At 34.3% G+C, this 15,842-nt stretch overlaps 1 protein-coding gene across 6 annotated transcripts in view; it reads left to right on the forward strand.

Moving 5' to 3' along the window:
• The window catches only part of LOC140445614 (uncharacterized), a 100,277-nt gene that overhangs the window by 52,430 nt on the left and 32,005 nt on the right, over positions 1 to 15,842 (forward strand). For 4 of the 6 annotated variants that reach the window (XM_072537805.1, XM_072537806.1, XM_072537804.1 and 1 more), the window contains 3 exons: positions 1,723 to 1,897; positions 11,374 to 11,509; positions 11,714 to 11,821. In XM_072537805.1, the coding sequence (XP_072393906.1) occupies positions 1,723 to 1,897; positions 11,374 to 11,509; positions 11,714 to 11,821 (419 nt within the window). The remainder of the gene's footprint in view (positions 1 to 1,722; positions 1,898 to 11,373; positions 11,510 to 11,713; positions 11,822 to 15,842) is intronic. The other 2 variants (XM_072537809.1, XM_072537807.1) reach the window with 1 other exon arrangement.

Here is a 15,842-nt window from a genome sequence, read left to right on the forward strand (position 1 = left end):
GACGAAATGTCAGAAATGGTCAAATCAATGCGGGTTGGTAAACATAAAGGACTTATTCTCTCTATATAAGACGTGCTAGAGAACTTTTTTTCTTATATTCGAGTAATGGGTGGTGAAAATGATTATCCTTCGCCAATAGATTTTAAATATAGATTAAGGTGGTATATTTTAGGAAAACATTCGGCGGCGATCTTTACATTCAATACAATAGAGTGATGAGTCCAAATTTGAAATGTGTGTTGGAGACAGTAGGAGTCGTGTCATTCGCAGGAAAAATGAAGCTTTCCATCCCGACTGTCTGATGAGAAAAGTCAAATTTCCGGCATCCGCCATAATCTGGGACAGCATGTCGTCTACAGATTTGGGAAAGTTACAGTTTATCGATGGGATTGTAAACACGGACAAATAGTTGAATATTTTAGAAGGATCTCTTTTACCAATTATGGAACACCTTTTAACATCAGCGGAATATTTTGTCTTCCAACAGGACGGCGCAGGTTGTCATACCCCAAAAAAGAGTTTAAAATGGATTGAAGACCATGACATACCACTTCTGGAATGACATACTACCCCTGGAACAGTCCCGACGTGTCTCCGATAGAGACTTTGTGGCGCGAAATGAAAAGAGCTTTGAGAAAACATCCTGCCAGGTCCGTCAACGAATTGAAGGAAAAATTGCAGAAATATGGCATTTGTTTACATTAGAATTTTGTCAAAACTTGGTAAAAACTATGCCTTGAAGAATTTTGGAAGACATTAAAAATAAAATAGGTGTAACTCAGTAGTAAATTTTTACATTTTTGTTTTGTTAATATTACATATTCTATGCGTTTTTTTTTAATTTATTATTATTCTGTTTAAACAATAGTTTTCATTACGTTATAAAATATTTTTTGTAATTAGGAAATTCAAAAATTTTCGATGCATTAAAACTTCTAAAATTTATACTGCGCTTTTATTTTTGTTCTCTAAAATTTAATTTTCTTATCAATCTAACGTTGGGCCAAGTGATATGGGAAAGAGCTCGTATTTAGTTGATAGAAGGGTTGAGCGCCAACTATTTTTTGAATAAATGTAGTAACATAAAAATAAAGTTAATAAATGCGTAAAATCAAAAGAAATTGAAATAAAATAATTATTTAAAGAAAAATAACAAACATGTGACGTTTATAACGTTACAGGGGAAATTGTGCTTTGTTATCTTTACGAATATTGAGTTATCATTTGCAGTTTTAATTTGGCAACTATTTCTGAATGAAAGTGTTTCGTTATTTAATAACTATGGAAACAAAATTATTTTATTCGTTTTGTTGCTGTTTCGAATTGCACATAGAAAAACATTTTATCTCTCTATCTTTATGTCGCATTTATATTAATTATCGAATTATGTATCCAAAGTTTCGTGTGACTGAACCAAACAAAATTGAGTTGTGTTTCTCTATTTACATTAACGACTTAAAGTTTTTTTTATTGTATAATGGCTTTGGCTTAGCCAATTAGCCAGACTATTTATGGTTAGTTAGTTTATTTTATTTTTTTGTATAGACTTAAAGTTAAAATCTTAATCTTGATTTCTGGCTTAATTTGTTCAGGTACTTCACTAATTATGTAAAAAAGAATTTTGTAAAGAGTTCTGTAAAGATTCTCCACATTGCAATTTTAAATTATATTACTTAAATTTACATTTATAAATTTAATTAATACAGTTTTTTTCCCTTGTAGTTTCAAAAGAGCTTCACATTTAAATCGACATCAACTCGTTCATACTGGTGAAAGACCGTTTGCTTGCGAGCATTGCGATAAGGCTTTTTCAAGACACGATAAACTTAAAAATCACGTACATAAAACTCATGAGTTGGGAGCTTTAAATGATGCTTTAGGACCTGATTCATTATATGTAAGTATTAATATCTTTTTGACTCAGTCTGATATAGCGGTTGTAGGTAGATTTTCATCTATAAACCCAGTTGTACAATTAAGGCGTGTACATATACGAAATTAATAAAATTATTTCAAAGTTCTAAAACTTTATCAATAGCTGAATTAAATCCATAAAAAAGCTTATTAATATTGTTGTATACACACGCGGTGTGGATAGTAGCAATGGGTAAGTATGGATATGGCGAAAGAAATTCCATACATTCAAGCCTTCCATTCCATACAGCAGGACAGGAAAGATGTAGCAAGATGTCATTCGAACTCTAAGGTCAATGCTAAGATCGTGACTGCTAAGTACGTTTCTCATTTTTACAAAGGCAGCTCGGGCTTGTTCTATTCGGCTTTTAATTTCTGCGGTTGGATCCCAGCTCTTATTGATATTACTTCCGAGATACACGAGTTTCTCTACTCTGTCCAGTGTGGCATTTCCGACTTTTATACCGTCATCCTGTATATAATTTTGTTTGCTAACTATCGTATATTTAGTTTTCTTAACGTTGAGTTTTAATCCATACTGATCACAAGTCTGTTTTATTTTTTTCATTAGATTTTGAAGGTCTTCTCCGCAATTAGCAAGCACTAAGGTATCGTCGGCATATCTAATATTGTTGACAGTTACTCCATTCACAATAATACCTTCGGTTGTCTCCATTAGGGCTTCCTTAAATATTTCCTCCAAATATAAGTTAAGTAAAGGCGACAATATACAGCCTTGTCTCACTTCTCTTTTTATATTTATTTCATCCGACAGTTCTTGTTCAACCTTTATTCTTGCCACTTGATGCCAGTATAGATTTGTAATTATTCGTAGATCTTTATCGTCCAATCCAGCCGTTTCTAATATTTCTAGCATTTTGTTATGTCGGACTTTGTCAAAAGCCTTTTCAAAATCGATTGCACAAATGTACACATTTTGATTTATATCTCTGCATCTCTGTACTAGCACCTGTATACTAAACAAGGCTTCTCTTGTACCCAAGCTACTCCTAAACCCAAATTGAGTATTGCTAATTCTGTCCTCTAACAGCGTGTAAATTCTGTTGTGTATTACTCGCAGGAAGATCTTCAAAACGTGACTCATGAGACTTATTGTCCGATAATCACCGCATGTCTTTGGACGATGTTTCTTAGGTATTGTGACAAATGTCGACTTTAACCAATCAGTTGGTAATATCCCAGTGTCATAAATTCTGTTAAAGAGATTACACAGAGGTTTAATTCCATTTTCTCCCAAAAACTTTAGTATTTCAGCACTTACTTCATCGGGCCAAGAAGTGCTTTTCCATTTTTTGCCGTTTGTATTGAACGTGTAACCTCACTTTCTGTTATAGATGGACCTGATATAGCAATCGGTGTATAGTGGTCTACTCTCTCATCTTCAAATAATTCAGAAATGTAGTTTTCCCATTCTTTTAACTGTTCATTGATGTCTAATATTCTGTACCCGTTTCTGTCTTTTAAATTTTGGGATACTTGTTTCCGTTTGTTTCCAGCGACCTCTTTTAACATTTATTTAAGTTAATTATATTTTAAATTAAAAAATATCAAATAACAAAATGCGGTTTAAGAAAAAACGGATAAATTCCAATGTCATTAACTGCTTTGTTTTGGATAATTTTGCAATGAAAATACGATAAATGTTATTATTTTAACCCTATACCCCGTTTTAGAAAGAGCAAATTTGGTCCAGTATAACCCGAGATACGTCATTTTTTTCCGAGCGATCTATTTTGAAACAACATTGGATTTTTTTAAGAGCGCGACTGACCTTACAGTCGGCTACCCACACTCCTTTTATTTTAGTCGGAACGCAAAGTACTGTTTGTTTAATACCCTTAAAAACACACAATTCAAAAACAATAATTTCCGGGAGCACCAAATATATCACTAATCTTCTATCCAGCGCTAATACGTTCATTGATAGACTAGGGATTTATCTTATATGGAAATGCAAGTTTGACTCAACTGGAGATATTGGAAAAAATAAAAAATAAGTGTTGGATGTTTAAAAAGTACGCTAACAAATATTTTAGAAATCGAAGCTGCAGAGTCTTCTTTGTACCTTAGACTACAATTTTTTTGTGATGTTTTTATGTTAAACCTCACAGCACAAAAAAGATCAGACAAAATACAGGAAATAAATTCCAAAATAGATAGTTCCTTCTTGCGACGTAAAAGCATTCAAAAGAGATAAACAGTTATCAGCACCTAATTCAATTTAGTAGTGAGTTTTACAGAAATGACATCCTTCCCTCCTATAATTGCGATTATAACCTATTAGGATTATATATCCCTTACTATTATCTTAATATTGAATCACATGTAAATTACATTTAATATAAATGTGTTTATTAACCAAACAATTCTAAAAAGATGGCCCGAGTTAGATTGTATTTATATAGATGGATCCAAATTTGACGAATCTACTTGATGCGCTTTTTACCATTCAAATCAAAATATATCCAAAAAATTCAAACTTCCAAGTCAAATGTCTATTTACACTGCTGAGCTCATCGCAATTCTTCAGGATTTGAGGTATATTAATCCCCATCACAACTTAATTGCCCTATAAATCAATCCTCACGACATAAATATTGAATAAGTCAGGTGATCAAACGCATCCTTGTCTAACCCCTTTCTCTGCTTTGAATTTTAGAAGAAGATTCTTTAATTTAGTCGTACTGTTGCCATTTTGGGCTGGTAGAGAGAGATTTTATTACGTGTCACCAAGTGTATTGGTGCACCCATCTGTTTTTTATGATATGCAACAAAGATTTTACTAGCAGGATAATTTTCACATCTGGTAGTGGCTCCTTTTTCGCGCAATGGAATATAAATTGAGGTACACCAAACAGATGGCTATTTTGTATCCTTTGTATATGTAATTTTTTGCCATCTAATGACTGCAGCATTTCTTCTGGCGTAGTGTGAATTCCTGGTGATTTATTTCTCTTTAGTTATTTAATTGTATCTTTTACTTCAGAGAAGTAGGTTCTCTAAGATAGTCGGAGGGCCATAGATTTTCTGCTGGAGTCTTGTTATTTCTAATAAATCACTAAAATAGTTTCCCACGTTTGCAATATTTGAAGAAGATGTAATCCGTCTTCGGTATAATAGAGAAGTTCCCTGAATATTATAAAAACTATCGAAAACATCTACCAAAACAACAAAATGGAAGTCAGAATAGATGGACAGCTTACAGAACCTATATAAATAGGCAGCGGAATAAGACAGGGAACTCAATTGAGCCCTATACGAGCCCTAACAACTATATGTTGGAACAAACAGTTATTTTGCGAATATAATACCAATTTACCGAAATTCTTTTGTTTTATTTTTTTTTAATTGTTAATATGAAATTAAAAACATATTTTATGATGTTGATGAAATTATTTTTGCGGCTGACTTATATATTTTATATTGATTACTATTTAATTAATAGTTTGATAATCGAAAACTACTGACAATTAAATATTGGAACATTTTTTGCTTTTCCTCACGTTTCTTAAATTGTATCAGCCTGACGGAAAGAAGGTTTTCAAATCAAACATACGAGTAGGTAGTGTGTTGTCAACAATAATTGTCACATGTCATTTGATTATGTATATTTTTGCGGCTGACTTATATATTTTATATTGATTACTATTTAATTAATAGTTTGATAATCGAAAACTACTGACAATTAAATATTGGAACATTTTTTGCTTTTCCTCACGTTTCTTAAATTGTATCAGCCTGACGGAAAGAAGGTTTTCAAATCAAACATACGAGTAGGTAGTGTGTTGTCAACAATAATTGTCACATGTCATTTGATTATGTATAATTAACAACCGTCAGTTTTATTACGAGAAAAATATTATAATGGCACGTGTTCAACAAAAGTTCGAGAAATTATTATTCATCAGTACCATAAAGGGAAAACAATGCGTGAAATTTCCGGTGAATTGACTGTAGCAACAACTACTGTGTTTAATATAATTAAGAAATATGGGGAAACTTCCAGTATTGATGTTCGCGGCAAAAGCTCAGGTCGTCCAAAAGCTGTTTCCCAAAGGAGTGTGAGGCATTTAATTAGAATATGTAAGTCGGGAAGAAGAAATACACTACAAAAAGTAACAGCTAGGTGGAATAGAGAAACTGGCATGAATGTTTCCAGAGAATGCTGTCGCAAATATATCCACACAAGCGGTCTTAGTTTTTATAAGGTATGTTTGATAGGTTATTCTTTACGATATAAATTTTATATTTTTTGATTTTTTTTTTCGAGTGGGCCAAAGAAAAACCATTGTTGACGGAAACTCAAAAAAGGAATTGTTACATTAGGGTAAATCAAAACTTTCGTGGACCAAACATAACTGGAACAAAGTTCTATATCTGATATAATATAATTTGATGTCTGTGTGGGAGATTATCAAAAGCGTGTGATTCGGCAAAAAACAGAAACATTCCATAAAGATTGTCTCAAAAGGACTGTAAAGTTTCCACAGAGCATCATGGTGTGGGGTTGTATGTCGGCCAAAGGGTTGGGAACTTTACATTTTATTGAAGGCATAGTAAACGCATCCAAATATCAAGATATTCTTGAACATTCGTTTCTACCAAGTGCGGTAAAGGTATATCCATCCGAGGATTTTATCTTTCAACAGAACGGAGCCTCATGTCGGACGGTTATATCTACATGACATTAAAGTTTTGTTATATCCTTCTAGCAGCCCGGATCTTATTAAAATAGAGACACTTTGGCATAACATGAAGCAACGCCTAGAAATAACCTTCAGCTTACTTTGCCACAACTACGTGCTAAATTCCAAGAAATATGGGATAGTTTCACCCCTGAATTCTGTGAAAGTCCATATGTACAATGCCTCATATAGTCCAGGCTGTTATGCTAAGGGCGATGTTACGCCATATTAATTTTCATTTTAATTTATTAAAAACTCCTTGTTCCAATATTTAGTTGTCAGCATTGTTTTACTATCAAACAATTAATTCAATAGTAATCAACATAAAATATATAATTAAACTGTAAAAATAATTCCATTAATTATAAAAAATGTTATTCATATTTACAATAAAATTTCATATTTACAATAAAAAAAATTAAATAAAAGAATTTTGGTAAGTCGGTATTTTATTCGCAAAATAACTGCTTATTCCAACATATAGTTGTTAGGGCTCGTACTCTTCAGTTTAATCATGAAATCATCAAAAGCGTTAACAAAGGAACAGGATACAGAATGGGAAACAAAGAAATAATAATATTCTGGTACGCAGACGAATGCAATATTGATAGCCCAAGATGAAGATAGTGTGCAGAGACTAGTCTATAGATTTAACATAAGAGCAAAAGAATTTAATATAACAATCTCATCTCAGAAAACTAAAACGATAGTAATCAGCAGAGAACCAACCAGTTGTAAAATAGAAATTGATGGTATCAGTATTGAACAAGTAATGGAAATAAAATACCTTGTAATTACACTGTCCCTATTGCGTTATCCCCCTCCCCGGCAGATGAGCAAAAATATAAACGACATCTGTTCAGAAGATTTCTCGATGTTGGAGCTGGAAGCGGCTCTCTCTGACACAAAAACGAAAAAGGCAGCAGGGATTGACGAGTTGTACCCGGAAATGCTTAAATACCTGGGAGCCTCAGCCAAAGGCACCATTCTGAATTTGATTAACCTAACATGGAATTCAAGAGTCCCAAGTCAGTGGAGGAAGAGCGAGGTCATACCCTATATATATTTAGGGATTCTACAGTATTCACTGCCTTCCCTCGCTCAACCGTTTCCATCTCTCTCTGTTGTTCCATTCTCCATCGTTTAGTCCTCTCTTACTCATGGCGTCGTCTACTTCGTTCCTCCAGGATTTTCGGGGTCGTCCTCTTTTCCTCCTTCCTATGGGGCTCCATTCGGTTATTCTCTTTATCCATCTGCTGTCGCTAGCTCTTCTTACATGTCCATACCACTTTAGTCTTTTTTGTTCTATATATGTTAGTATGTCTGTTTCTATTGATGTTCTTTGCTTTATTTCGTCATTACTTCTCCTATCCATTCTTGTTACTCTGCAGCATCTTCGCAGGCATTCCATCTCTGTTGCTATTATCTTGCTGCTGTTTTTTTACAAAACAGCAGCGAGGCCATACCCACCTTAAAGAAAGGAAAAGACCCGAGCCTGACTGATAGCTACCGGCCAATATCCCTCACAAGCTCCTTATGCAAAGTAGCCGAAAAAATGGTTCTGGGCAGACTAAACCGAGCCTTAACCCATCTTGAACTGATTGACGACGCTCAGGCTGGCTTCAGGAAACACAGGAACACCATGGACCATGTAGTAGATTTTGCCCAAAAAGTCAAGGATGCTTTCCACCGTAAGATGTCAACAGTAGCAGTGCTAGTAGACCTCAAAGCTGCATACGACACAGTATGGAGAGGTTTGCTGTTACACAAGATAGCGAAGTCCGGAGTTGACGGCAAACTATTCAATTGGATAAAATCCTTTCTAGGGGAAAGGTATCAGAGAGTCAAATTTCACAACCACTGTTCCAAATTCAGACTGCAAAGACAAGGGCTGCCACAAGGAGCTGTCATCAGCTGTCAATTATTCAACTTAATGATAAACGATGTGCTCGAAATGATTAGAAAGACACCTGGTGTGGAAGCCCTCCTGTATGCTGATGACATCCTAATATGGGCATCAAGTAGCAGTCTGAGAGCGCTCGAGGGAGTAATGAACCAGGCTCTGAAAAATCTAGAAAAATGGGCGGATAAAAACTGCCTAACAGTCAGTACAACCAAAACCGTATATCAAGTACTTAGCCTTTCAACAAAACAGACTGCTGTCAAGCTGACGTATAAAGGAGTTGATCTGGAAAGACAGGACGTAACAAAATACTTGGGGGTGTACATAGATAAGAAAATGACGTGGAAACCTCAAATCGACAACATTGCAGAGAAAGCCACAAAGAGATGTCGACTGCTCAAACGTCTCACAGCAACAAAGTGGGGCGCCACGCAAGATGTCCTGGTAGCAACATACAAAACCTATGTCCGGCCGATATTAGAATATGGGAGTGAAGCTACAATAACTGCGAGTACAAATACCACCTCCAAGCTTGAAGTCGCCCAGAACACTGCCCTTCGCGTCATCACCGGTGCTCCAAAATCAACACCGTTTACATCAATGGAAGCCCAGACCGGTATTGAACCAATACAATGCCGCAGAGAGCAACACGCGTTAACCTTCTGGGAAAGGCAAAGACGAATACTTCCACAAAAATGGGACGAATATAGACAAGCAGCCTCACGTCTTAAAACACAAACCACTCCGCTTACAGTAGCAAACCAAATCATGGAAAAATACCACATTGTCCTGTCGGAAGCCGCCCCCTTCACAGCGCAAACCACACTGGCCCGCTGTCTACCAAACACAGAATTACTGCTTGAAAACCATAACGACCCGAAGCACTTATCGTCAGACATTGCCCTAAGGAAAGCTGCCCTAGAGACGATACACACCAAGTACCCAGCACATGAGTGGCTCCACATCTACTGCGATGGATCCTCGATGCCGGACTCGGGAAGAACAGGAGCAGGATATGTCTCATCGTTCTTCAAAGGCTCTATAGCTGTGGGTGCCCCTCTCAGCAACTACGACGGCGAAATTGCTGCTATACACGAAGCTGCAAAAAATCTTGAGAATTTCCAACACCCCCAAAAAGTTGCCTTCTTCATCGACTGCCAAGCCGCAATCCTCGCTCTGTCGACAAATCGATACACCGACTGTGCCAAAACAATATCTTGTCGTGTCCAACTATCGAACTTGATGGAAAAAGGGTGGCTGATTACTCTACAATGGATCCCTAGTCATGTCGGTGTTGAAGGAAATGAAGCGGCGGATGAACTTGCAAAAGAAGGCACTACTCTTCCACATCCCCCTAGCTTTCAATCGTACACATCAGCAAAGTCCACCATTAGAAGAGGAATCAAAGCGAAGATAAAAGAGCAGCAAATACAAGCCGGTGCTGGAAAATCTTGGGCCCACCTAATAGAGTCACCAATCCCTCGCAACTTGCCGAGACCCATTAGTGTAGCCGTGTTCAGAACAACTACGGGGCATGACTACCTGGCCTCCCATCTACATCGCATCGGCGTCCGCGAAAATGACAACTGTCCATTATGTGATCAGCCCCAGATGGATGCTGCTCACCTTCCAGAGTGCCCAGCCCTGAAAACAGACCCACCCGAGGAGGATGAAGATCGCCTACGAGAAACGGCTCGTCTATACTGGTCAGCGCGCCACCAAATGGCTAACATGCCAAGGGTGGGCGTTGGCTAGTAAGTAAGTAAGTAATTACACTGTCCAGCTATGGAGACCTGGATAAAGAAGTGAGAGATCAAGTACAAAAAGCAAATAGACTGGCAGGATGCCTTAATAACACTATATGGTGAAACAGACGTATTAACACTGAGACGAAGTCAAGAATTTATAAAACCAGTATAAGACCGATAATGATATATGCCACAGAAACGAGACCCCACACAGCCGCAACACAAAGGCTACTGGAAACGGCAGAGATGAGAGTACTGAGAAGAATTATAGGAAATACGCTGAAGAATCGAAAGAGAAGTAAAAACATTAGAAGAAAATGTAACGTACAGTATATAAATGAATGCACACAAAATAGAAAAAGATAATTTAATAACCACATAAGCAGAATGGAGGAGACCCGTGTCGTTAAAATAGTAAGAGATAAGTCACCAATCGGCAGAAGAAGTATCGGACGACCGCGCAAAAGATGGAGTGACAGCCTTCCATAGAGGTATTAATCCGCCAACGAACAAGTAGAATTGCTTATAAAAAGGAAGAAAAAGAAGAATATGTTTGCAATATTTCGTCAGTATCGGTCTTTAGATTACCTACCTTCAGGACTCATCATATCTTTCATCATCAGTGGCATTACAGCTCGTTATGAGCCAAAGCCTTCTTCAGAACAATCTTCCATTGGACCCTGTCTCTGGCAACTCTTCTCCATGCTTTAACTCCGATGGATTTTAGATCATCCTCTATGTTATCTTGATACCTAAGTTTTGGTCTTCCTCTGGCTCGTCTTCCCACTGGTCCTCTTCGGTCGAAAAATTTTTTGATCGTTGCATCTTCATCTCGCCTAATTACATGTCCTATCCATCGAAGGCGTGCTAATTTAATACATTTTACAACGTCAGGTTCCCCAAAACTTCTATATAACTCAAAGTTGTAGCGCCTACGCCACAAACCCTGTTCTTGGATTCCTCTATATATTTTCCTTAGAATTTTTCTCTCGAAACGTTTAAGCAATTCTTGGTCGTTCTGTGTAAGTGATCATATCATCGTATCTTTATCTAAGTCTTTTTCTTGTTTTTTTTTTATAATTCCTTTTTTGTTTTTTTGTAGACGATTGATCGTGTAGATATTCTAACTCCTGAAATTATGGTAAAATCTGAAAACAGTGTTTTAACATATGATTCATTAAGCGGATTTGCTGAAACTACCCAGAAAAAAAGAGGAAGACCAAGGAAATATCCAATATGTAAGTAGCTGTTTTTCTAACTACACTGCATGATTTTTGTCACCCACTAACATTTAGCTTCACCTTTCATCCATTATTCGTTACACGCATTGAGATATATATATCTCTACCAACTTAACTTTCCACTCAGAACATTTTACATAATACTAACAAAAGAATATCATCATAATATCTTAAGGTAGTTTACTAGAAAAATTTCTTTAGCGACACCGAGGGATTACGTATTAAATCCAGCTAAAAACGTAATAATGCCAGGTAAAAACGTAATAACGCCAGGTAAAAAGCGAGGAAGGCCAAGGAAAACTGAAACACGTAAGATACTTTAAAACTTTACACAAAAATTTTTACATTTTACAAAATCAATCCATTTTGTATTGATCAGGCTAAATCAATCCATTTTGTATTGATCAGGCTAAGTGTAAATAATTATAAATTGTTTTAACCCTTAAGTGAGCGCATTAGGTCCATAGCACGACCCAAGACATATTTTTTTTTTTCAATATAAGTTAATGTTTTATGGTATCCTCACAAAGTGTATCATTCACAACATTGTTCTGAAGCATTTTCTTGTAACATCTTAATGCAATTTACTATTTTTATTGGGGATAAGCCACAATTTTACTTTAAAATAAGTTTATTTGACGTTTCTATTTACACTTCGGAAATCGTTCCCAAAATGCAAAACATTAATAAATTGAACAAATTTTGTTTTTGTTACTTAGCAAAAAAATCCTAATAATTTAATTTTATATAACTCATTCATATTGACAATGCAGTTGACTTTAAAATTATATTGTACACGTTTTTAAGTTGCGTTCCTGGAACGACTTTATTTATTGAAAGACTAGTGATTTTGCCCGTCACCATGCGACGGAGGATCCATGTCTTACTCCTATTTAAGGCTAAGACATGACAACAGAATAATATTTTAATCTCTTGTACAACTTTCATAACAAATAAATCACTTCTTGTATGAAAGGGCCGATCTTTTCACCTCCAGAAATATTGTCCTATCTCAGAGATAGACATTAATTTATAAAATAAAATGTACCCGTCTTTTCACGTCAAATTATGTTGCGGTTACTTATCTGTAATCTTTAACCTCAAAAAGTTCAGTAATGTCTTCATTTAGTAATTCAACTTGAATCTTTTCAACCTTACAGCCACTTTCACTGGATGAAATAGTACCTAAACCTTCTCTTCCATACATAAAAAGTTATGTTGCATATCTGGTTCTAATATGAAATTCATTATAGGATTTGGATTGTTTAGTGGACTTCTTAAAAATGGCTTTATAATCAGAATATTCTTGTAAGAACCCATTTCTATTATCTTCATTTAAAGTTCTTATCAAGAATACAGAATTATTTATTCCTACCTGGTAGGTACCTAGAAAAACATTTCCAAGAAGTATTACGAAATTGTCAGAATTTAAAATCAATATTCCGTATATTATATAGACGATTTATTGAAAGTTTCCTACTACACTCTGAGTCTTTTTTTATATATAATTGAATGCATTTTATAATTATTAAATGAATCTGACAACCTAGGTACTATGTGCATATTTTTCATTTTGGATCCGAATCCCTAAACTAAGTAAATGAAAATATGTATACACCTACTTTTATAATCATTTATTAACAACTATTTACAATATTTTGTCAGAATACAAATCACTGTCGGTTTACTTAATCTTAACCTTTGAAAAAGTCTTTATCATTGAATTAAATTAAAAATTAAAATGTTCAATTTTGCATCAAATATTATATTCTCGCACTCAGTTTATACGCATTAAACATCATACTGATCATACTCTCCGATTTCATTAAATCTTTTAATATCCACATCTCTAACCTTCACCAAACAACAATATTTAGGTTATGTTTTTAATTTCGCGATAACCTACAACATAATAACGAACTAAAATAAACACAATTTATTTTCCAGATAAATTTTCATTCGGTACTTTATTTGACAAATAAATATTTTATATTTTATATGTCAGATAATTTTAATTTATTTTATCTGTCAGTTTATCTGTTCAGATTTCTTTCCTAGGTGACGCTAGAATTTTAAATCTAAACTGACATAAAACTTTAAATTATTGTGTATTAATTCGTACCTTAAAAATATTAATAATATTATTTATTAATTATGTCAATATGTAATTAATATTTTTTGTATTATTAAATAAAAAATATGATTGACTCAGAGGTTGAAATATCAGTAGTTCAGATGACTTTGGCGTTAGGATTTTAAATCTAAACTACCATAAAGCTTTAAATTATTTTGTATTAAATTCTTCCTTAAAAATATGATTAAATTTAATTATAAATTATAATAATATGTAATTAATACAGTATTATTAATTAAACGTATAGTTTCAAGAACAAAATATGATTGAAATGTCAAATTTTGGTAGTTCAGGTTTCTTTCCTAGATGGCGTCATTAGTTTACTGGACAAACGGTGTGACTTGTCATCATAGCCTTTTATATAGATAGATTTAGTCTTTAGTTTATGTGCACTTATTTCAATTTATTACGTACAGTCTTCTAACATTTACTTTAATTCATTTCTACTTATACTAAAAACACAATAATTTATGTTATTTTACTAGTTAATGATACAAATTTTTATATTAGACATTACAATACGAATTTTTAATTCCGTAACTTCTTAGTCTTAATCCCTGGAGTTCCCCTTGAATATACTAGAATGATGGGTCGTCTACTGGTTTGTTTTTTAAATCTCGACGTGGACCCCTCGTAACATCACTCATTATAAAATCTTTACCGCTGGATCCTTCGACCAGACGGGTTCGGTAAACACCTGCGTATTCTTGAACGCCGAAATCATCTGGACTATTCGGTGGCTATAAATTACCAATATCATTTTAAAGTCATCTACTTTTAAATGTACAATATATGTTTGAATGACTTTTATAAAATTAAACTGTAGAATTTAAAAAAAAAAGAGGTTAGTCTTTGTATGTGGGTATATTTTATTTTATAAAAACCCTTACATTAAAAGCACGAACGTTTTCGGAACAACTGTTCCATCATCAGGTTAAAATACCTAAAATAAGTATAAACCATTTAATTACAGCAAACGTGGTTTAAAATTTTGACTAAGGTTAAAAAAAAAGCAAAATGGTTATACTTACAGGTTACCATGATTGAGCCACCAAAATATTTGGGTAAAAACCCTTTAAAATGTAATGTGTTACCAAAGATTGTACATGATGTTAATAATATTATATGATGTTTAATATTTTAATTAAATTTTACTTCAGGTAACATACACCCATGCTTAAGTGAGTTCCAGTGTCCGGAGAGTAAACCTCTTCAAACGGACTTCAGCTGGTAACTGATTGATAAGAAGATACCCATGAACGGTGTCAAAAACAAAATGTCAATGTACCATGAAACAATATTAGTTAAACATAGTATTACTACAGCCAAAAGATTAAAAAACTTTGATGATGTTAAAATGATAACAGCAATCCAGGTGTTGGGATTTAAAAATTTTTCTATAATTATTTAATATTGGATATAAAAGATGTAAATTACTGGTGTTGTTGAAGGTCATGTTTAAGAGAATGACGTATGCATTAGGCAGCTTATGTTACTCTTTATCGTATGGAGTGTGGTCTAAAAAGTGTAATTTGTGACGAATTAGCTTAAATATATGGAAATGTCCTTTTATGTTGCTTACATCTAGGACAAGGAAAAAATAAATAGTATATATTTGTAGCTAATGTAAGACTTCGTATTTAAATGAAATAGTTTAATACTGCTCGTATCGTAAAAAATTTAATATAAGTGAGTCCAATAGATTGAGAAATGGGATTAAAAATCTTCCGGCTGAAGGAATTAAAGTTATAATATATGTGATTAAATTTAAAAAATTGAAAAGGCTGAGATCCTCAGAGACTTGGCAGGAATAAAAGTAAATGAAATAACTAAAGAATAAAGGAGAGTGGGATAAAGGAAAATAAATGAGTTAATCAACAAAATTAGAGATGAAAGAGGTCCTTCATGCTTAAAGCATCTAGCACCCTGAACAAAATATATTTTGATTATATTAAATTCGGTACATAAAAGCCTGAAATTTTATTTGTGAGTATGATGTACTAAGTTGTTGACTAAGAGAGGGGGGAGCAATGGTTGATTAAGGGTTTTGGCAAAGTGGGAGAAAGTGAATTCTGATGAATTGCTGGATTGTGTTTAAATGGTTACTGAGTTTAGAACTAATGAGTGGATGGTAGATATATGAAATGACAGAGAAATAGCAAAAGAAAAAAGAATGGACAGGAATATGATGTAAAC

This window comes from Diabrotica undecimpunctata, chromosome 7 (genome assembly GCF_040954645.1).
Source record: "Diabrotica undecimpunctata isolate CICGRU chromosome 7, icDiaUnde3, whole genome shotgun sequence".
Lineage (NCBI taxonomy): Eukaryota > Metazoa > Arthropoda > Insecta > Coleoptera > Chrysomelidae > Diabrotica > Diabrotica undecimpunctata.